General features: G+C 39.6%; 1 protein-coding gene across 5 annotated transcripts in view; it reads left to right on the top strand.

Annotated features, from left to right (window-relative positions):
* Positions 1 to 20,688, top strand: part of ZC4H2 (zinc finger C4H2-type containing) — a 117,788-nt gene extending 97,100 nt beyond the window's left edge. For 2 of the 5 annotated variants that reach the window (XM_012460868.2, XM_064367728.1), the window contains 4 exons: positions 14,953 to 15,124; positions 16,678 to 16,850; positions 17,715 to 17,877; positions 18,995 to 20,684. In XM_012460868.2, the coding sequence (XP_012316291.1) occupies positions 14,969 to 15,124; positions 16,678 to 16,850; positions 17,715 to 17,877; positions 18,995 to 19,108 (606 nt within the window). In that variant the 5' untranslated portion in view covers positions 14,953 to 14,968 and the 3' untranslated portion in view covers positions 19,109 to 20,684. Of the gene's footprint in view, positions 1 to 5,011; positions 5,831 to 14,952; positions 15,125 to 16,677; positions 16,851 to 17,714; positions 17,878 to 18,994 lie in introns of all 5 variants that reach the window. The other 3 variants (XM_064367727.1, XM_012460867.2, XM_012460869.2) reach the window with 3 other exon arrangements.
* The last annotated feature ends 3,610 nt before the right edge of the window (positions 20,689 to 24,298 follow it).

Here is a 24,298-nt window from a genome sequence, read left to right as displayed (position 1 = left end):
TCAAGAAACTAGGGAAACAAGAACAAACTAAACTCAAACCCAGCAGAAGAAAAAAAATAACAAAGAGCAAAACTCAATGAAATTGGAACAAAAAAAAAAAATACAAAAGATAAATGAACCAGAAAGCTGATTCTTTAAAAATAAACAAAATTGATAGACTGTTAGGGAGATTAACCAAGAAAAGATCCAAATGAACTCCATCAGAAATGAGACTGCAGATATTACAACTGATATCACAGAAATACAAAAGATTATCCAAGTGTACTATGAACACCTTTTTACACAAAAACTAGAAAGTGTAGAGGAGATGGACAACTTCCTGGAAATATACAAGCCTCCTAGATTAAATCAGAAAGACATGGAAACCCTGAAAAGACCAATAACAAAAAGTGAGATTGACACTGCAATTTAAAACTGCCAACAAAAAAATGTTCAGAACCAGATGGATTCACAATTGAATTCTATCAGACATTCAAATAAGAATTGGTACCAATCCTACTGAAACCATTCCAAAAGACAGAAAAAAGAGGAAATACTAATTAAATCATTCCATGAATACAGTGTTACCCCAATACCAAAAACCAGGAAAGAACACAACTAAAAAAATACACATCAATACCCTGATGAACATAGATTCAAAAATCCTCAGCAAAATACTAGCTAAGCAAATCCAACAGCGTTATCAAAAAAATACACCATGATCAAGTCAGTTTTATCCTAGGGTTGCAGGTATGGTTTAACATACACAAGTCAATAAATGTGATACATTACATAGACAGAATTAAAAACAAAAATCATATGTTTATCTCAATAGATGCAGAAAAAGCATTTGATAAAATTGTACATTCCTTTTTTATAAGAAAACACTCAATAAAACTGGCATAGAAGGGACATACCTCAAGGTAATAAAAGCCATCTATGACAAACCTACAGGCAACATCACACTGAATGGGGAAAAGTTTAAAACATTCCCCCTGAGAACTGGAACAAGACAAGGATGCCCATTTTCACCACTTCTATACAACATAGTACTGGAAGTCATAGCCAGCATAATCAGACAAGAGAAAGAAGTAAAGAGCATCCAAATTGGAAAAGTGGAAGTCAAACTGTCACTGTTGGCCAGTGATATGGTCATATGCCTAGAATACCCTAAAGACTCATCCAAAAACTCCTTGGCCTGATAAACAAATTCAGTAAAGTCTCAGGATGCAACATCAATGTACACAAATCAGTAGCATTGCTATACACAAACAACAACTAAGCTGAGAATCAAATCAACAAGTCAACCCATTTTACAACAGCTGCAAAAATAATAAAATATTTAGAAATATGCTTAACCAAGGAGGTGATATATCTCTACAAGGAAAACTACAAAACACTGCTAAAAGAAATCATAGATGACACAAACAAATGGAAACATATTCCATGCTCATGGAGAGGTAGAATCAGTAATATGAAAATGATCATACTGCCCAAAGTAACCCACAGATTCAATGCAATTCTCATCAAAATACCATCATCATTCTTCACAGAACTAGAAAAAAAATCCTAAAATTCATATGGAATCAAAAAAGGCATCACATTTCCTAACATCAAATTATGCTACGAGGCTGTAAGCTACCAAAACAGCATTGTGGTGGTATAAAAATAGGCATAAAGAACAATGAAAGAGAACAGAAAACCCAGAAATAAGGCCAAATGCTTACAGCCTTCTGTAAGTACCAACAAAATGGAACCAACCCAAATGCCCGTTGATGATAGACTGAACAAGGAAAATGTGGCACATATACACCATGGAATACTATGCAGCCATTAAAAAGGATGAGTTTGTGTCCTTTGTAGGGACATGGATGAATCTGGAAACCATCATTCTCAGCAAACTGACACAAGAACAGAAAGCCAAACACCACATGGTCTCATTCATAAGTAGTTGTTGAACAATGAGAGCACATGGACTAGAGGAGGGACAGTGGGATGTGGGGAGGTTGGGGAGGGATAACATGGGGAGAAATACCAGATATAGGTGACAGGAGGTATGGAGGCAGCAAACTGCATTGCCATGTATATACTTATGCAACAATCCTGCATGATCTGTACATGTACCCCAGAACCTAAAGAACAATAAAAAAATAAAAGAGAAGATAAAAATTATGTTTATAAAGTCAATAAAAATGTGTTTGTGTGGAAAAAAAAATACAAAAACATAAAGTGAGGAAAGGACACCCTATTCAGTAAATGGTGCTGGGAAAACTGGCAAGCCACATGTAGAAGGATGAAACTAGATCCTCACCTCTCACCTTATACAAATATCAACTAAAGATGGATCAGAGACTTAAATCTAAGAACTGAAAGCAAAAAAATACTAGAAGACAGCATTGAGAAACTTTTCTGGACATTTGCTTAGGTAAAGAATTCATGACTAAGACTCCAAAAGCAAATGCAACTAAAAAATAAACAAATGGGACCTAATTAAATTAAAACTCTTCTATATGGTGAAATAATCAGCAGAGTAAACAGACAGCCCACAGAGTGGGAGAAAATATTTGCAAACTATGCATCTGACAAAGGACTAATATCCAGAATCTACAAAGAACTCAAATAAGAAAAAAAAAATCCCATTAAAAAGTGTGCAAAGGGGCAGGTGCAGTGGCTCACACCTGTAATTCTGCCACTTTGGGAGACCAAGGCAGGCAGATCACTTGAGGCCAGGAGTTTTAGACCAGCTTGACCAATATGGCGAAACCTTGTCTCTATTAAAAAGAAAATACAAAAATTAGCTGGGTGCAGTGGCTCACGCCTGTAGTCTTAGCTATTCAGGAGGCTGAGGCATGAGAATTGCTTGAGCCTGGGAGGTGGAGGTTGCAGTGAGCAGAGATTGAGACACTCTACTGACAGAGTGAGACTCTGCCAAAAAAAAAAAATCAGGCAGTAGACATGAATAGATAATTCTCAAAAGAAGATATACAAATGGTCAATAAGCATATGAAAAACCTGCTCAACATCACTAATCATCAGGAAAATGCATATTAAAACCACAGTGAGATACTACCTTACTCCAGTAAGAATGACCATAAAGAAAAAGTGAAAAAATAGCAGATGTTGGTGTGGATCCGGTGAAAACAGAATACTTTTACATTGTTGAGGGGAATGTAAACTAGTTCATCCACTATGGAAAACAGTATGAAGATTCCTTTAAAAACTGAAAGTAGAAATACCATCTTATCCAGCAATTTTACTACTGGGTATCTACCCAAAGGGAAAGAAGTCATTGTATAAAACAGACACATGCACATGCATGTTTATAGCAGCATAATATTGTATGTTCTCACTTATAAGTGGGAGCTAAGCTATGGGGATATAGAGCATAAGAATGATACAATGGACTTTGGAGATTCAGTGGAAAGCATGGGATTGGAGTGAGGGATAAAAGACTACATATTGGGTACAGTGTACACTGCTCAGGTGACAGGTCCACCACAGTTTCAGAAATCACCTCTAAAGAACTCATTCATGTAACAAAAACCACCTGTAACCCCAAAACTCTTGAAATAAAAGTTCCACTACTGGGTATCTACCCAAAGGGAAAGAAGTCATTGTATAAAACAGACACATGTATATGCATATTTATAGCAGCACAATTCACAGTTGCAAAAATGTAGAACCAACAAAAATGCCAATCAACCAATGAATGGATAAAACAAATACTATAAAATGGAATAAAATAATGGCCTTTGCAGCAACTTGGACAGAGCTGGAGGACATTATTCAAAGTGAAATAACTCAGGAATGGAAACCCAAATATTGTATGTTCTCATTTATAAGTGGGAGCTAACCTATGAGGATGTAAAGTTATAAGAATGATATAATGGACTTTGAAGACTCAGTGGGAAGGGTAGGAGTGAGGTGAAGGATAAAAGACTACATACACTGCTCAGGTGACAGACACACTATAATTTCAGAAATCACCACTGAAAAACTCATCCATATAACCAAAACCACCTGTTCCCGAAAACTATTGAAATAAAAGTGAAAATAAGCCAATGTCACTTATATTAAGACTAAAAAGAGAAATAACATGATCATGTTAACTGATGTAGGTAAAACATTACAAAATTCATATTTATGATAAAATGTCTTTGCAGACTAAAAATGCAGGGGAACTTCCTCAACTCGATAAATGGCATCTATAAATACCCTACAGCTAATGTTACACTTAATTGTGAAAAATGAATGCTATTCCCCTAAGGTCAAGAAGAAGACAAGAATGTCCACTGCTACTAAATGTAATGCTAGAAGTTCTAGGCAAGACAATTGGTCAAGAAAGTAAAAAATGGCGTACAGATGGAAACAAAGAAATAAAACTGTCATTTGCAGATGCCATGATTGTCTTTGTAGGAAATCCCAAGAAATCTAAAAAACAAAAACAAATTTTAAAAAATTCCTCTTTGTTTCTTTTGCTGTGCAGGCACTCTTAAGTTTAATTAGATCTCATTTGTCTATTTTGGCTTTTGTTTTCATTGCTTTTGGTGTTTTAGTCATGAGGTCCTTGCCCATGCCTATGTCCCGAATGGTATTGCCTAGTTTTTCTTTTAGAATTTTTATGGTGTTAGGCCTAATGTTTAAATCTTTAATCCATCTAGAGTTAAATTTTGTATAAGGTATAAGGAAGGGATCCAGTTTCAGCTTTCTACATATGGCTGGGCAGTTTTCCCAACACCATTTATTAAATAGGGAATCTTTTCCCCATTGCTTGTTTTTGTCAGGTTTGTCAAAGATCAAATGGTTGTAGTTGTGTGACATTCTTTCTGAGGCTTCTGTTCTGTTCCATTGGTCTATATCTCTGTTTTGGTACCAGTATCATGCTGTTTTGATTACAGTAGCTTTGTAATATAGCTTGAAGTCAGGTAGTCTGATGCCTCCAACTTTGGTTTTTTTTTTTTGCTTAGGATTGTCTTGGCTATGCAGGCTCTTTTTTGGTTCCATATGAAGATGAAGGTGGTTTTTTTTCCAGTTCTGTGAAGAAAGTCTTTCAATAGAATGAAGCGGCAACCAACAGAATGGGAAAAATTTTTTACAATCTACCCATCTGACAAAGACAATACCCAGAATCTACAGAGAACTTAAACAAATTTACAAGAAAAAAAAAACCCCTATCAAAAAGTGGGCAAGGAAAATGAACAGACACTTTTCAAAAGAAGACATTTACGCAGGCAACAAACATATGAACAAAACCTCTTCATCACTGGTCATTAGAGAAATGCAAATAAAAACCACATTGAGATACCACCCTATGCCAGTTAGAATGGTGATCATTGAAAAATCAGGAGACAACAAATGCTGGAGAGGATGTGGAGAAAAAGGGATGCTTTTACACTGTTGGTGGGAGTGTAAATTAATTCAACCATTGTGGAAGACAGTGTGGTGATTCCTCAAGGATCTAAAACTAGAAGTACCATTTGACCCAGCAATCCCATTACTGGGTATATACCGAAAGGATTATAAATCATTCTGTTATAAAGACACATACATATGTATATTTATTGCAGCACTGTTCACAATAGTAAAGACTTGGAACCAACCCAAATGCCCATCCATGATAGATTGGATAAAGAAAATGTGGCACATATACACCATGGGATACTATGCAGCCATAAAAAAGGATGAGTTCACATCCTTTGCAGGGACATGGATGAAGCTGGAAACCATCATTATCAGCAAACTGACACAAGAACAGAAAACCAAACATTGCATGTTCTCACTCTTAAGTGGGTGTTGAACAATGAGAACACATGGACACAGGAGGGGAATATCACACACCTGGACCTTGGGGGTGAGAGGCTAGGGGAGGAATAGCAAGGGGTGGGGGGATTGGGGAGGGATAGCATTAGGAGGAATACCTAATGTAGATGACGGAGCGATGGATGTAGCAAACCACCACCATGGCACATGTATACCTATGTAACAAACCTGCATGATCTGCACATGTACCCCAGAACTTAAAGTATAATAAAAAAAAATCCTCTTAGATCTAGTAATTGCGTTTAGCAAGGTTTCAGGATACAAGTTCAACATATAAAAATATATACTAACAGTAGGCATATGGAAACCACAATTAAAAATACAAAGCCATTTACGAGCACTTAAATTTGTAAAATATTTAGGAGTAACAAAGATTTAATAAAACATGTACAGGAGTTTTATGCTTAAAACTGCAAAATGCTAATTAAAGAAATCAAAGATCTAAGACAAGAGACACACCATATTCATGCTTTGGAAGGCTCAGTATAGCAAAGATGTCAATCCTATTAAATTGATACATATATTTAATGAAATTCCCATTAAAATCTCCAAAATCTTTTGGTAGATATACAAAAGATTATACTAAAATTTCTATGGTGAAGCACAAGAGTTAAATAGGCAGTACAATTTTGAAAAATAAAAATAAAGTAGGAGGCATCGTTTCCTGATTTCAAATTATTATATGCCATAATAATCAAGATTGTGCAGTATTGGTGAAGGGAGGGACACACAGTTCCATGGAACAAAATTGGGAATCTATAAATTAACTCACACTAGTATGGCCAACTAATTTTTTAGCAGAGATGCAGAAGTAATTCAGTGGAGGAATAATAGTCTTCACAACAAATGATACTATAGCAATTGGATAGCCATGGGACAAAAAAACAAATCCATCTAAACTCTACATCTTTTATAAAAATTAATTCAGAATGGATGGCAGATGTAAACTTAACCATAACACTTTTAGTAGACAGCATAGAAAATTTGCAGAACCCAAACCTTGATGAAGAGTCCTAGTCATGATACCAAAGCATGATTCATAAGATAAAAATTTAACAATCATGAGTCAACTCCAATTCACAATTGCTACAGAGAGAATAAAATACCTAGGAATACAACTTAAAAGAGATGTGAAGGACCTCTTCAAGGAGACCTAAGAACCACTGCTCAAAAAAATAAGAGGACACAAACAAATGGAAAAACATTCCATGCTTATGAATAGGAAAATTCAATATGAAAATAGCCATACTGCCCAAAGTAATTTATAGATTCAATGCTATCCCCATCAGGCTACCATTGACTTTCTTCACAGAATTAGAAATAAAAACTATTTTAAATTTCATATGGAATCAAAAAAGAGCCCGTATGGCCAAGACAATCCTAAGCAGAACGAACAAAGTTGGAGGCATCATGCTACCTGACTTCAAACTATGCTACAAGGCTACAGTAACCGAAACAGCATGGTACTGGTACCAAAACAGATATATAGAACAATGGAACAGAACAGAGGCCTTGGAAGTAATGCCACACATCTACAACCATCTGATCTTTGACAAACCTGACAAAAACAAGCAATGGGGAAAGAGTCCCTGTTTAATGAATGGTGTTGGGAAAACTGCCCAGCCATGTGCAGAAAACAGAAACTGGATCCCTTCTTGACACCTTACACTAGCAGAAACTGGACCCCTTCCTGACACCTACACTAAAATTAACTCCAGATGGATTAAAGACTTAAACATAAGACCTAACACCATAAAAACCCTAGAAGAAAATCTAGGCAAAACCATTCAGGACATAGGCATAGGCAAGGACTTCATGACTAAAACACCAAAAGCATTGGCAACAAAAGCCAAAATAGACAAATGTGACCTAATGAAACTGCACAGCTTCTTCACAGCAAAAGAAACACTCATTAGAGTGAATTGGCCACCAACAAAATGGGAAAAAATTTTTGCAATCTACCCATCTGACAAAGGGCTAACATCCAGAATTTACAACGAACTAAAACAGATTTACAAGAAAAAAACAAACAAGCCCATTCAAAAGTGGGCAAAGGATATGAACAGACACTTTACAAAAGAAGACATACCTGAGGCCAACAAACGTATAAAAAAAAGCTCATCATCACTGTTCATTAGAGAAATGCAAATCAAAACTACATTGAGATACCATCTCACGCCAGTTAGAATGGCGATCATTAAAAAGTCTGGAGACAACAGAGGCTGGAGAGGATGTGGAGAAATAGGAACACTTTTACACTGTTGGTGGGAGTGTAAGTTAGTTCAACCATTATGGAAGACAGTCTGGTGATTCCTCAAGGGCATAGAAAGAGAAATTCCATTTGACCCAGCAATCCCATTACTGGGTATATATCCAAAGGATTATAAATCGTTCTACTTTAAGGACACATGCACACCGATGTTCATTGCAGCAGCACAGTTTACAATAGCAAAGACCTGGAACCAACCCAAATGCCCATCGATGATAGACTGGACAGGGAAAATGTGGCACATACACACTATGGAATATTATGCAGCCATCAAAAACGATGAGTTTGTGTCCTTTGTAGGGACATGGATGAACCTGGAAACCATCATTCTCAGCAAACTGACACAGGAACAGAAAATCAAACACTGCATGTTCTCACTCATAAGTGGGTGTTTAACAATGAGAACACATGGACACAGGGAGGGGAGCACTACACACTGGGATCTGTCGGGGGGAAATAGGGGAGGGACGGTGGGGAGTAGGGAGTTGGGGAGAGATAGCATGGGGAGAAATGCAAGATATAGGTGATGGGGAGGAAGGCAGCAAATCACACTGCCGTGTGTGTACCTATGCAACAATCTTGCATGTTCTTCACATGTACCCCAAAACCTAAAATGCAATAAAAAAAATTAACTTAAGGTGGATTAAAGATTTAAACATAAGACCTAACACCGTAAAAACCCTAGAAGAAAACCTAGGCAATACCATTCAGGACATAGGCATGGACAAAGACTTCATGACTAAAACACCAAAAGCAATGGCAACAAAAACCAAAATTGACAAATGTGATCTAATTAAACTAAAGAGCTTCTGCACAGCAAAAGAAACTATCATCAGGGTGAACCAGCAGCCTACAGAATGGGAGAAAAGTTTTGCAATCTATCCATCTGACAAATGACTAATATCCAGAATCTACAAGGAACTTAAACAAATTTACAAGAAAAATATAACCCCATCAAAAAGTGGGCAAAGGATATGAAAACAGACACTTCTCAAAAGAAGACATTTATGCAGCCAACAAACATATGAAACAAAAAAGCTCATCATCAGTGGTCATTAGAGAAATGCAAATTAAAACCACATTGAGATACCATCTCTTGCCAATTAGAATGGCAATCATTAAAAGCTCAGGAAACAACAGATGCTGGAGAGGATGTGGAGGGGAAAAAAAACTCTTTTACACTGTTGGTGGGAGTGTAAACTAGTTCAAGTGGAAGAGAGTGTGGCAATTCTTCAATGATCTAGAACCAGAAATACCATTCGACTCAGCAATCCCATTACTAGGTATATAACCAAAGGATTATAAATCATTCTACTATAAAGACACATACACACATATGCTTATGGCAGCACTGTGAACAAAGGAAAGAGTTAGAATCAACCTAAATGTCCATCAGGGATAGACTGGATAAAGATAATTTGGCACATATATACCATGGAATACCATGCAACCATAAAAAAAAATTGAGTTCTTGTCTTTTGCTGGGACATGAATGAAGCTGGAAACCATCATTCTCAGCAAACTAACACAGGAACAGAAAACCAAACACTGTATGTTCTCGCTCATAAGTGGAAGTTGAACAAAGAGAACACACGGACACAGAGTGGGGAACATCACACACTGCAGCTTTTTCGGGGGTGGGGGACTAGGGGAGGGATAACATTAGGAGAAATACCTAATGTAGATGATGGGTTGATGGATGCAGCAAACCACCATGGCACGTGTATACCTATATAACAAACCTGTACTTTCTGCACGTGTATACTGGAACTTATAATATAAACAATTCATAGATGAAAGAGAGAAAAAGAAAAAAAATTTTCAAAAATATAAATAAATAAAATATAATAATAAAAAGACTTGATAAATTGGACTTGAAAAAAATTTTTTTAAATACTTTTCCAAAGACCCTTTCAAGGAGACAAAAAGGCAAGCTACTGAGTGGGAGAAAATATTTTCAAACCACATGTCTGCCAAAAGACATATATCTAGAATATATAAAGAATTATTAAAACTCAACAATGATAAAACAAACACAGTTACCCCTCAGTGTGTATAGGGGATTGGTTCTAGGCCCCTGCCTGCACCAAAATTTGCACATATGCATACTCAAGTCAGCCTTTAGTATATAAAAAGTCAGCCCTCCATATATGCAGGTTTTGCATCCTGCAAATACTGTATTTTTAATCCATATTTTGTTGAAAAAAATCCATGTATAAGTGAATCTATGCAGTTCAAACCCATGTTGTTCAAGATCAATGGTAATCCAATTAGAAAGTGAGCCAAAGACGTGAGCAGACATTTCATAGAAAAAGATATACAGATGGCAAATAAGTATGTGGAAAGGTGTTCAACATCAATAGGCATTAGGGAAATGCAAATTAAAATCACTTTGAAGTAACACTACGTATCTATTATGATAGTTAAAATAGCTGACCAGGTGGAGGGACTAGATCACTCATATTTTGCTGATGGGCATGTGAAATATTACAGACACTCTGGAACAGTTGAGTAGTTTATTGAAAAGCTAAATGTGCAATTACCATACAACCCAGCAATTGCAATCTTGGATGAAAATGGTTACTCTAAAACTCATACATGGATATTCATAGTGGCTTTATTCATGATTACCAAAAATTAGAGTCAGTCCAGATGTCCTTCAGTAGACATTTTTTGAGATTGCCATTGCAAGGTGCTAATAAAGAGTAGACCAACTTTAGTTGGTTTTATTTTTATGTTTTTATTTTCTACACACAGCACACCCCCTTATTGTCTTCACCCCAGGGTAGACTGTTCTTACTGCCCTGCCTTTGATGCGCCACTACTGAGAGATGTTAGTGGCACCATCAAAGCCTGCAGTGACATTGCTGTCCCTCCACTAAAGCATGGGCCAGGCTTCCCTCAGAGAAACTGACTTTACAAATAGCAAATAGAGGATATTTCTGAAACCTATATTTGTAAATGTATTTTCCTCCTCTATCCAGGAGTCTTGGCCCTTCTGCCTTTTAGTCAGGGTCTTGGTCCTTGGTATTTCTTGCCATAGTAGGCGATAGACAAAGGCTCCCAACCATCTTGGATGGAGGCAGACATTGTGGCTATATACCTTGTATCCAAAAGATTAAGCTGCCATCTTGCTGGTGGCAGCCCTCCACCCCAGAGAGAGGAAATACCACTGGTGCTTTGAGGAAGGCTTTGTGCCTTTGATTTTCTATGTCAAGTCAGCACTTAACTGTGACCCTGGACACATCAAGTGAAAAATCTTTGGTTTATTCTGGAATTAATATCTCTTGCCCAACAACATGGGTTTCTGTAAACAGAAGTAGGCATGGCAGGACAAGGGAGGATTAGATAAAAGGCACTCATTCAAGCAGGACTAGCTGCACTATGCTGATTTCTATTAAGTGGCAGTGGGAGAGACCCTCTCACCCCTGATTTCAGTCAGTGGTAGTTATTTTCATGTTAATCGAATTGACTGCAAGTTGGAAGGTTTGGGTCAGCTTCATAAAATACTGTTATTTATGTAGACATTATGATGTGGCTTCAGCTAATATATATATTTTTAAATTTTAGATTCAGGGGCTACATGTGTAGATTTGTTATGTGGATATATTGCATAATGGTGAGGTTTGGGTTTCCAGTGTACCTATCACCCAAAGAGCAAACGTTGTACCCAATAGGTAACTTTTCAACCCTTATTCCTTTCCCATTCTCCCACTAATGATTATATTTTAATCTCAGTAACCAGCAATATATCTGGCCACTCATGCATGTGCACACACATGAACCCTTTTTGCTATAGTGCAAACCACTAAGGTGAAAGAGATAACCATGGTGGAAGAGTTGGACAGAGTAGAGAAAGAAGGGCACTATTTATGTGTTGACTGCCCTCCATGTGCCATATACTCTGCTTGGTGACTTTACATGTCTTAGCTCGTTTAATCCTCACCACATGATGTGTAAAGTAGTTGCTATTGTTATTCCTGTGTTAGTGATGAGGAAGCCAAGGCTGAGAGAAGTGAAGTGAGATGATCAGATAATGTCACTCTCCTGCTGTTTAAAATTCTAAAAATCCACCTTCCCTTGAGGATAATATCCTAACTCATCCCAGTCTCCCAGTTGTGTTTTAGCCCCTGTCAACCTCAGCAGTTTTATCTAGGCCCCTCTCCCTCTTGCAGTTGGTGTTCCAGCCACACTGCTCTTTAGTCAGTTCCTTTAATGTTCCATATTCTTCTTCTGTGGCACCATTACTCATGCTATTCTTTATGTCTGGACTGTTCTCCTGTGTGCCCACCTGCAGTCACCAGCTAACTCCCATTCATTCTTCAGGTCACAGCTTAGATTTCATGTCCTCAGTTGTCAGAAAAACCTCCCCTGACTGCCCCCTTTACTCTATAGTGTCCCTCAGAATATGTTATGTCACTTTGTTGTATTCTTCTATGATATTCTGTATCACCTCCCTACGACTAATATGATTTTACATGTAACCCTGTGTTCAGGATCTATTTTCTTCATTAGATGAAACGTTGTCTATATACTGTCCTGTTCTCTGCTCTATCCCTTGCCTAGCACATGACAAGTATTCAATAAATAATTATTGAGTGAATGTATATTGAAACCTTCTATAATTGGTACATAGTAAGTGCTCAATAAATATAGTTAAAATACAGTTGTTATTATTGTCCAAAAGCAAATAGTTAATCAGAGGCAGAACCAGGATTTATACGCAAGCCTGACTCTAAAGTGCATGCTTCTTTTATGATGACTGCAGAAATAGGTTCTTGACCTAGCACTGCCCTAACTGGTTCTATGACACTTAGGGTGAGACATTATACTACTCTGAATCTTAGTTTTCCCATCTGTAAAATGAGCATGGGAGTAGGCAAAGTTCAGATTTCTTTTCATGTCACCTAGAAAAGGACAATAGAAGTCTAGATAGATGTAATTAACCAATACAAATCAGTATCATCCCTCTGCAAGATAATTGATGAGCTATAACAAGAACGCTTGATGTTTTTATGCCCTTCAGCCTGGTAACACTGTTCAAATGCAATGTAGAGTAGTGGATGGTACATAGGCTTTGGTGTTAGAGAGCCCTGGGTTTAAATCCCAACATCCAATTTACTAGCTCTGTGGTACTGGACAAGTTACCACCCTGAACCTCGCTCAGTTCCCTTCTCTACAAATGGGATAACACCCACTGTTTAACCCATTTCTAAGGTTAAAAAACACATATAATAACATGAAAAGATGTTTTTTAGTATAGAAAGAGAAACTTCTTCTACCATACTACCCACCTAATAGTTCTTTCTGTAGTTCTGTGCCATTGAAGGCTACCTCTTGAGGCAAGAGGCACAGGCAATGTTAAGAAAAGGGAGACTGAAGACAAGCAGGCTGATGTCAGAGGACAGAGTCCAGCGTGTAGAATTAGAGCACCCATAGGATAGACTGGGGCAGAGGGGAAGGTCACTGAGGCAGAAAAAGGAGACTCCAAATCTGAGTAAGGGGATAATGGCTAGGCAGATCCTGAGAACCATGGTAGGGAGCCAGTGGGAAGACAACAACATGCCATAGAGAGGACCCCTTTCAAAACTTTGTAGCCCTTTCCCATAGGCGGGCTCTAAATAGTCTTATTAAAGGCCCTTGAAACTGTGCTTCTTCCAGATCTTTTTCTTATTTAGTCACATGCGTGTATACTTTGAAATTGTAATTTTAGTGTGTACACTTTTTCAGTTAGTATCTTATCGTCAACATTTTTTATGTCACAAGTCTTCAGTGGCTGTCAAATATTCTAATTTTGCTGAAAGCCCAGAAAGTGCATCTCTGTGAATTAACTTTTTGCTTCCTTGAATTACCTCCTTAAAATAAATTCCCAAGTATAGGATTCCTGAGCCACAGGGTATACAATTGAGATTTAATGACCAAAACCAGGTTTTTGTTTTTCTAAGAAAGAAGTGACCCACAGTATCCTTTCCTCTTCCTTTTCTGGAACTGATGAACACACCCTCTAGAGTTGTGCTGTCTAATATGACAGCCATTAGCCACATGTGGCTGTTTAAATTTTAAGTTTGATTAATTACAATTAAATAAAATTCAAAATTAAGTTTCTCAGTTGCACTAGCCACATTACAAGCGCTCAGTAGCCACATGTGCCTAGTGGCTACTATATTGGACAGCACAGATACAAAACATTTCCATCACTGTACTAAGTTTCTTGGACAGTGCTTCCCTACAGTTTCTCAAGAGGTCATTTTTAATATCTTGGGTGGGAGTTCTTTTTGTTTGGGACTTTTCTGTGTATTGCGAGGCTATTTAGCATCTCTGGACCATGTCCACTAAATGCCAGTAACACTTTTCCTTGAGTCAACAACCAAAACACACTCCATATTTGCAAATGCTCCATAAGGGAACAAAATTAACCCCATTTGACATCTACTGAGCTTTTATCTTAGAGGAAAACATCTCCTAACTCTTTCTTGAGACAAGGTCTTGCTCTGTCACCTAGGCTAGGGTGTAGTAGTGCAATCATAGCTCTAGCAAACCTCCTGCCTTAGCCTCCTGAGTAGCAGAGACTACTGGCATGTACCACCATGCCTGGCCGTTTTGTTTTGTTTTGTTTTGTTTTGTTTTGGAGGTGAGGTCTCACTATGTTGCCCACGCTGGTTTCAAACTCCTGGGCTCAAGTGATCCTCCTGCTTCTGTCTCCCAAATTGCCGAGATTACAGGCATGAGCCATTGTACCTGGCCTCCTTTTTTGAGATGGCTTCAGGGTGGCTCTGCCTGGAGAGGGGAAAGCTTGCAAAGATGGCTTAGAAAGAAAGTTCTGGCTCCATTTCTATTTTCTCCCTTCTTCTGCTGGCCTGTTTTCTGCTTTTTGCAAATTGCAGGAACAAGACCCTGCAGATGGAGAAGATCAAGGCTCGTTTGAAGGCTGAATTTGAGGCACTTGAGTCAGAGGAAAGGCACCTGAAGGAATACAAGCAGGAGATGGACCTTCTGCTACAGGAGAAGATGGCCCATGTGGAGGAGCTCCGACTCATCCATGCTGACATCAATGTGGTACGTGGCTGCCTGTAGCCTATCTCTAAAGCCCTTGAGAAAAAGGTAGTGATGAATAATAGGGACTCTCCTTGAGATGTGGCCTTGGCCAACCTTGGGGAGCAGGAATCAGTGCAGGCTGTGGAGTGGAAAAATCCCAGAAGTTCTGAGATCCAGCCCTGGCTCTGTCACTAACTGTATATCACTGGACAAGTCCCTTCTCTCTGGGCCTCTGCATGATAACGGGGACTCAGTACCCTGTAAAGGTACTGATTTGATGTGCTCTCATTCTGGGATTCTGCGAGTTGACAGCTAGTCTTAGGGAAAAGAAGAGCAGGCAGCTGCCTCTGGAATGTAGCTTAAAGCACTCCAAGCTTTCAATCAACCAAACAAATCATTTCTGCCTACCTATCAAAGTGGGGCTTCCCCATTGGTATCTCCTTTGGAAACCCTTGGAACATGGAATATGAACTGTCTGCTAAGGTGGTAAGCTCCCCTCTTTTGGAGTTATTCAAGCACCATCTTAATGGTTACTTGTATGAGCTGCTGTACTGATGATTCCTTCACCAGGAAAGAGGTTGGCAGTGCTGACCAGTAAGGTCTTTTCAAACCCTTATCTCCTATAACAATGAGGAGTATATTTGTTAAATTTATCTTTGAAGGAAATAAGTTTGTATTTCTGGGAAACTCAATTCTGTGGCAATACTCATTTTCTGATATTGTCAGATGTAGAATATTAAAGGAAATATGAATGAGGTTTGGACAATAGGCAATTGGGATTTTCTGTGTTAGAGACCACAGAATTCTAGATCTCATAAAATGTTGAAAGTTTTGCTGCCAGCTAACCAATAATACAGGGCCAGTTAAATGAGGTAGATATTTGCCAGAAGGGCTGAGAATATAGGCCAATGGATCTCAAACTTTAGCATGCATCAGAGTCACTTTGAGAGCCTAAGACACATATTATTGGACTCCACCCTTCATTTTCTGACTCTATAGGTCTGAGGTGGAGCCTAAGAATATGCATGTCTGAGTTCCCAGGTGATACTGATGCTGCTGATCCCTTGACCACATTTTGAGAAACACTGATCCAGGAGAAAGAGTGTTGGCCTAGGAGGCAGAAGCCCTAAGTCTTTATGCAGGCTTTGCCGCTAAGAAGTATATCCCCAGGAGAGTCCCTTATCTCTGAGCCTCAGTTTTCTTACCTTTAAAATGGTACCAAGGTGGACTTAATGAGTTCTGAAGGACATTCCAACTCTAAGATACTATATTTGAACAATAACTACTATTTGTTTAGTAGTAAATACTAAATTTAGCCCTTTTACTGAGTGCTTTATATGAATTATATCCTTAAATCTTCACCAAGATTGCATGAGGTAAGTGCTAGATTATCACCATTATACAGATGAAGAAACTGAGGCTTGACCAGAGTTACATAGAGAGGACATGGAAGATCAAGGACTTGAACACAGACTGAACAAGCTCTGGAGCTTGTGCTACTATTCACTCAGCTATACAGCCTCTCTGAGAACCTTAGGATCTTTTCTCTGTGCCTATCCCACTCTATGTTCCAGATGGAAAACACTATCAAACAGTCTGAGAATGACCTAAACAAGCTGCTAGAGTCTACGCGGAGGCTGCATGATGAGTATAAGCCACTGAAGGAACATGTGGATGCCTTGCGCATGACTCTGGGCCTCCAGAGGCTCCCTGACTTGTGTGAAGAAGAGGAGAAGCTTTCCTTGGAGTAAGCTACCTGCCCCCAGTCCCTACAATATACCCTCCCTTTGACACACATATATACCTACATATCTACACACACACAGGCATGTATACATACATGAAGTCTAGCCTGAAAGTCAGAGTACCTAGTTTTAGTCCCAGGCTTTTCAGTGGCTGACTCATTGTGTGACCTCAGGCAAGTCTCTGTGCCAGCTTGTTAAAATAGAGGAGGATTATTAAACTAGATGAATTGCAATATGAATTAGAACAACTACTAGATGGCTTTTAAAATTCATTGTGTGATATTGACAAGACTATGTCTATAACTCTTAAGATATCATTTCCCAAGTTAGAGTCCAGAAGGGGGTATCTAGAAACCTTTAAAAACATAAAAGACTGAGCTTTCATGGTCTTCACGGGCTAGCCTAGGACTTCATCTCCAGACCAAGAGTTAAGAACTAGGCTTGCCTTACAGAGAGACAGAATTTGACTTAATAGAGGAAACCATTTCCTAAAGGTAGAGCAAGTACCTTTGGAATTGGGGAGCTCCCTATTCCTAGAGGCATGTCAGCAGAGGCCTTACGACACTTAATAGGAATACTCAAAACAGCATGGGATGGTGGATAGGGCTAAATGCCCTTTAAGGACCTTGCCAGTCCTAAGATTTCTTGGTCTTCTTGGTCTATCAGAGCTAAAGACCAAGAGAATTATCTTTCTCATCAGACATTGGGCCTAGTACCAAGGGAAATAGCCTTGTTCTTGGGAAGGTGTGGGGACCTTCTAGAATGAGCCACAGCTCAACCTTTGGTTATATAGTATGGAGTCGTTAAGAGGGGAAAGGTTCTCCTTGCTTTCAGAGTGATCCAGCCAATGTCTCTCATCCCCAAAGTTACTTTGAGAAGCAGAAAGCAGAATGGCAGACGGAACCTCAGGAGCCCCCCATCCCTGAGTCCCTGGCCGCTGCAGCCGCTGCTGCCCAGCAGCTCCAAGTGGCTAGGAAGCAGGACACTCGGCAGACGGCCACCTTCCGGCAGCAGCCCCCACCTATGAAGGTGAGTGAGCTGGGTAAGGGCTGTGGAGGAAGCAAAGTATCCTCCCATGGAAGGGCCATGGAAGGCTAGGTCTGGGTCTTTGGCCTTATTTATGTTGGGCCTTCTTTTAATAGCCTTTGCTTGTGACACAGAGGAAGGGGTGACATGAGTGTCCTGTGTTGGACCCACAGGGTTTGTTGCCCCATATTCCCAGAGATGTTAGAATGCAGGGAGATTTTCTGGCCCTGCTAAAGTACAATTCTAAAAGTTAGAAATGACTCTTACACAAATATGTAATGAGCATGTATCATACATGAGGGAGCCAGCAGGATTATAAAGCTGGTTCCAGGAGCATTTGAGGAACAGATATCTATATAGTCAAGAAAGGAGAGGAAAGCCAAAATAAATCTGCAAAGTTAGATACAAAACTGGTTTACATCCTACAGGGCAATAAAATCTTAACCCTTATAGTTACTTTTTCTTCCAAACAGAAGTAATTTGCATCTCAACTGGGCAAAAGTCATTTGTAGCTTATCAGTGTAATATCACAGTGTCTGGGTCCTAATCAGTTAGTAAATAGTCAAACAAAGAGACATTCTTCTGGAGCAGGGATCATCAAACTACAGCCTACAAGTCAAATCTTACCTGTTCCCTGTTTTTGTTAAAGTTTTCTTGGCCCACATGCATGTCTGTGTTTGCAAGCTATTGTCTATCACTTCTTTCATGTAAAACAGAGTGGAGTAATTGCAGCAAAGACCATATGATGTAAAAAGTGTAAAGTATTTGCTATCTTGGCCTTTACAGAAAATGTTTGTTGACCCCTATTCTAGAAAATTAAGTAGTCCTTAACTGGGCATTTTAGACAGTGCTTCAGTATAATGATGAATAGATGTGTAGTTCTCATATTTCTTTACTTTCTAGTTTTGTATACTTTTTCTCAACACCCTTCCCTGAACTTGGTTACATCCTTTGTTCCCATCTTCTATGGCATCCAGGAGTACTTGAGTCTTACTCATTGATTATTGCTCCCTTCTGATGGGAAATCACTTTGCTTTCTGGGCCCCTGGGGAATCAGAAGTCTAAGCTGTGGCCTGGAAGAATCTGACCACTAACTTTCTTTTTCCTGTGCGCCCACTAGGCCTGCTTGTCATGTCACCAGCAAATTCACCGGAATGCACCTATATGCCCTCTATGCAAAGCCAAGAGTCGGTCCCGGAACCCCAAAAAGCCAAAACGGAAGCAGGATGAATAAAGAAAGGGAGAGCACATGAAGCTTTGCTAATTATAACCCCTCACCTTGACCGGAGTGATTGATGTCCTGATGTGAAACAACCCTTGCCAAACCCTATGAAGTCTCCTATTTAATGTGATGGAAGCACAACCCCTCTCTCACTTTGCTCCTATTTCTTTCTGCTCTTGGGATTTCTGGTTTAGGAAGAGATGTGGTTCAGGTGCTAATGACAGTGTGTCTGATGATCCCATCTCTCCCACTCACGTTTCAACCCCCACCCATGTTTGGAGCTATGGAAGGGCAAAAGGCTCAGATATGATTCTGTGTCTCTTGTGCCTGAGGCTTGGAGCCTAAGGAGCTGTAGGGTCTGAGGGGCAGGGGAGGACCATATCTTGTTTCAGGTACAGGACCCAGTGTTTCCTCTCCTTGTACTTTTGCCTTAGGTTCTGAAGGGACAATAGTCTTCATGTTGGATTCTCCAACAGGCTGGGTGCATGTATCCCCCTACTCTCACCCTCATCTCATCTTTCAGGCCCAGAGGTAGCTTGGACAAGCCCTCCTTTTCATAATCATTTGGGAGGCCTGGCTGTTATTCTTTAGCTTGCTTCACTTCAGTCTCCCAGATATACTAAAGTTTTTGGGTACCAGGCTGTGTGGCTGGGGATCTTAAGATCAATGGGCCTTTCTCCAATATCGAGTCTTTGCAAATTCTAGTAGATTTCCACAGCAAAATCAGGGAGCCAGACCAACTCTACATGTCCTGCCTAACCTACTCTCTAAGTCATTAGTGCTGAGGGCTTGGCTATAGGGGCTGCCTCAGGCTGAGAAGGCCCCCAGGCTGACATCTGTGTTGGTTTTTGTTCAAAACCATTATTCTGGCACATGCTCAATAGTATATTGCAGGGGAGGACAGAAGTAGATTTAGATTCAAGTAAATGCTGATCACTCCACACATGAAGGTAGGTGGGATTTTCCTTCCATTCTTCCCTTGCCCTCTTGTATCTGACCTCTTCTGTAGCCTCCGCTCAGGACAACTGCTGCACACTCCTGTCCTGTGGATTGTACAGGTGACCTTTCCACCCAAAAGAAAAGACATCAGGCTCCCCAATGTTTTTTCAGCTCTCCTTTCCACCAAAGCCAGGTTTCCTGGTAATGTCACTCAAAGATAAAAGATGGGAATGAGGGCTGACTGACAAAAAATTTTAGCCCCAGGTCTCAGTCCCTGGCTGGGGAGGGGGGATATTTTTCCTTCCTTCTTTAAGTAGTCTTACATTGCCACAGTATGTATGTGTTCATAACGTAAAATGTTCCTCTGCTTTTTGAAAGTGAGAGTGTTATATCTGTACAAATCCTTTTAACATGCGTTCATTGGTGTAAATTCTGACTACTGTGTATTGGATAATACAAAAGATATAATGTCATTTACCTTTCTGGGTAGCTTTTCTTTGTTCTTGTTCATTCTACTTTACAAATGAGAAAACCAGGCACCAAGGGCAATAATTTACCTAACTATCAAAATAATTTCCATTTGTTTAGCACCTACTCCATGCCAGGTCCCTATACAAGTTACTTTATATAAATGATTGTATTTGATTTCCAAAACATCTTACAAGCTAAGTATTCTTATCACCATTTTCCAAAACAAACAAACAAAAAAGATACTGAATCTCCAAAAAGTTAAGTAACTTTTTCAGAGTTAAACAGTTAGTGAGAGAAAATTTCAGGATTTGAAGCCAGCTTTGTCCAACTCCAGAGCTCAATTTTTTCTGCTGCTTCTCCATAATCATTTTTAAGAAAACCTTTCTCCCTTTTGGAATGACTTGATAATGAGAGTGGTTGAAATAACTTTGGACCTGAAATCAAGAACTAGGTATCCAATGACTGATGCAGGGATATAAAGGCCTTGTTTCCTACAGGGATACAATAGGGAACAACCTTGAAGGGATATCCCAGCTGCTGAGTTTGCCATTAAGACTGCATCACAGATCAGCACCTCCCTCTGTCTAATCCTGTTTCTTTACCTCTCCTTCCCTTAGACAAGTGTTGATCCCAAGGACTCCCTAAGTAATATCCTGTACACTAATTTGTCTCTGTGCTTGTCAGGGAATTCAACAGCTAAATAAAACCTCTCTGTGCCTCAGTGTTCTTATCTGGAAAATGGGGAAAATATTAGCACCTATTTCATGGGATTGTGAGCAATGTGAGGCACATAGTAAGCACTCATAAAGTATTAACATTCTTTTATCCACTGTACCTCTGTGTTTAGGTAGATTGGAACACCAGTCAAAAATTATACTACTCCTCTTCCCTGACATTACTCCACCACCCCAGGTTTTGTATAGCTACAGGTCTGCTTTCAAAGTGGCTCAGGCTCACTCTGGGCAAAGGGAGTACACTCATCTGTGCAACTTGGAGTACATCTTAAACTGTATAGGCCTTAAAGTACAGGAGTCATGGCCATAGCTCTGCATCCTTGGCACAATGGAGGTCAGGTCTGTCAATTATGTTGTAGTGAAGATAACAGATTTTGAACTCTGAGCACCACCAGCCAGGCAAGCCAGTTCCTAGGGATACTTTTGAAGTGGAAGAGTATAATCACATGTTGAGCACCTACACCTGCCAGCCACTTGTCAGGGCTCTACTATCTCATTTAGTCTTGCTGGTTCACTTATTTATTGCTGTGAAACAAACCACACAAAACTTAATGGCTTAAAACAACCACCATTTATTTGCTCATGACTGCAGTTTGAGCAGAACTTGCTGGGGATGGCTAATTTCTGTGCTATGTGGTCGTGCCTCAAACAGCTGGCTAAGGCCGTAAATTCCAAGATGGCTGCACTCTCATCTGGCACCTTACCTGGGGTGACTGGAACAAGAGTGGGCTGAATGTTCCAATCCCCACCCCAACCTTTGTAGTCTTTCATCCTCCAGGGTCTCTCTCCATTTGGCATTATTCTTCAATACCTGGCAGCTGGCATCCAAGAGGGCAAAAACCAAAGCAGACCAACTTACCCTTCTCTTCCTTCTTCTCTGTCTCTCCTAACTCCCTTGTATTATTATTTTTTTCACTGTATGTTTGTTCCTTCTCTTCTTTTCTTTATTCTCCCTTAAGCAAGTCTTGGGTTCACCTGCTGCACTGCACTTAGGCAAAAGAAACACAAAACTTTTGAGGTAGACAGACTTGAGTCTGACCTGGCTTTGCCCCTTCCTACCTGTTGGTTGGGCAATTACTTTACCCTTTTTGAGCCTCATTTTTATCATCTGTAAAAATGAACCCATATAACACATATAAACAGCAAGATCTTTTGTGGCATAAAACCAGAAGTCATATAGCAATACTGTCTCTGCACTTTATTGGTCAAAGTGAGTCACAGGGCCAGCTTATATTTAAGGAGTGAGGAAAATATAATCCATCTCTTGATGGGAGGAGCTGCATGGATGTCAGAGGTGGGAGGAATTGTTGCCAGTCATATTTACACACCATCTACCACATTTTCTAACAACAGTGTTCTAAGGAAGGTGTTATTAGATTGGTGCAAAAGTTGTTGTGGTTTTTGCCATTACTTTCAATGGCAGACACAACAATTACTTTGATACCAACCTAATATGTGTCCCTTTTTACAGATGATAAAACTGTGGCTCAAAAATGGTGAAGTGGTTGCTTAAGAAACAAGTAGAAAGGTCCAAAGCCAAGTCAGACTCAAGTCTGCCTACCTCGAAAGTCTGTGAATCTTTTGCCTAAGTGCAGTGCTGCAGGTGAACCCAAGACCTGGTTAAGGGGAATAAAGAAAGAAAGAGAAGGAACAAAAAATATAGTGAAAAAGAAGACAAGGGGGTTGGAAGAAAGAGAAGAAGGAAGAGGAGGGTGAGTAAGAAGATTAACAGAAGTAAGGCAAGGTATCCTTTATATTTGCTTTACATTTAAAACACTTTCTTCGACATTTCCATTTCATGCTCACATTCATAACCTTGTTCTATTGGTAGAGAATGTATTATTAACATCCACATTTTACAGATGAGGCCTAGATAAAGGGACCGACTTGCCCAACAAAGATTATGTAGCAAGTTATGAGCAAAGCCATAAATAGAACCCAGGCCTTCCAACTTGAGAATCACCTAGGCTGTAGGATTCTCTATATGCTTCACACAGCCGGGATTAATTGTATGCATGTTTTATGCCAGAGGTTGCTGACTTTTACACTAAAGATAGGAGCTCACTCCACAGGGAGAGGTCAGGTGATTTTAACAGTCTTGCTCTTAAAGTCCAGTTGCCTGTAATCATTGTGCCCTCAGCCTTCCCAAAGCAACTAACAGCATCTTTGCAATGATCAGCATCTCCCAAGCTGAACATGGGGAAGGCTATTAACTCAAGGCCATGTACTGTTAGGTTAGTTACTTAACGTATCCTGGCCTCAAAGAGTCCTTTTCTTATAGCATTGTCATGAAGATTCAGTGAGCTAATACATGTTAAGTGCCTAGAAGAGTACCTGAAAAGCATTCAGTTAGTGGTAGTTATGAGGAAGATGTTAGTAATGATGATTAGCTTCGTGAGAAGCCAAAGATGATGATAATCATGATGACTTACTCAGAATTCCAAATGTGCAGAAGTCAGGGGGTTCAATAAGTAAGGGATTGTCCTTGTCTAGGGCCTCCCATATAGGTCAAGCAGACAGCTAGGAGTTATGGTGCCTTTCCTGAAGATTGAGAAGACTCTGAGGCTCAGCTGCCACCAGCCATTTAGGCTGCTTAATGGTTGTAAAGGACACAGGCCCTTCCTGAATGCTAAGTAAAATTCCCTTTTTTCACTACATTCTGTTTTGCTTGTGGCTGGGAAGGGAAGACCATCCTTAAACAAGTATTCCCCATCAGTGGTCTAGGCCCTCATGTACTTCAGTGGTTTCCATATTGCACAGTGCAGCGAAATGACACTGACTCAGGAGCCAATTATTTCTGTGTTCAAATCCTAGATCTTCTATTTAGTAGCAGTGCATTCTTGAGCAAGTTATCAAACTTCTCTGATCTCCAGTTTTTCTTATCTGTAAAATTTAGATAATACCTGTTGTGTGGAGTTGCAGTGAAATTTTTAAGAGTCATGAAGAGAGTTATCTTTCATTGGATACCTATAATGTGGTGGATTTTGTGCCAAGTGCTTTCACATACTTTATTACATATGGGAGGCAGCTTAGTATAATGGCTAAGAGCATGGATACT

The sequence above is a fragment of the Aotus nancymaae genome, unplaced genomic scaffold, assembly GCF_030222135.1.
Source record: "Aotus nancymaae isolate 86718 unplaced genomic scaffold, 86718_ANA_hifiasm-v0.15.2.pri h1tg000073l, whole genome shotgun sequence".
In the NCBI taxonomy this organism is placed as follows: domain Eukaryota; kingdom Metazoa; phylum Chordata; class Mammalia; order Primates; family Aotidae; genus Aotus; species Aotus nancymaae.
Note: the sequence above shows the minus strand (reverse complement) of the source record. Positions and strands in the feature narration are given on the sequence as shown.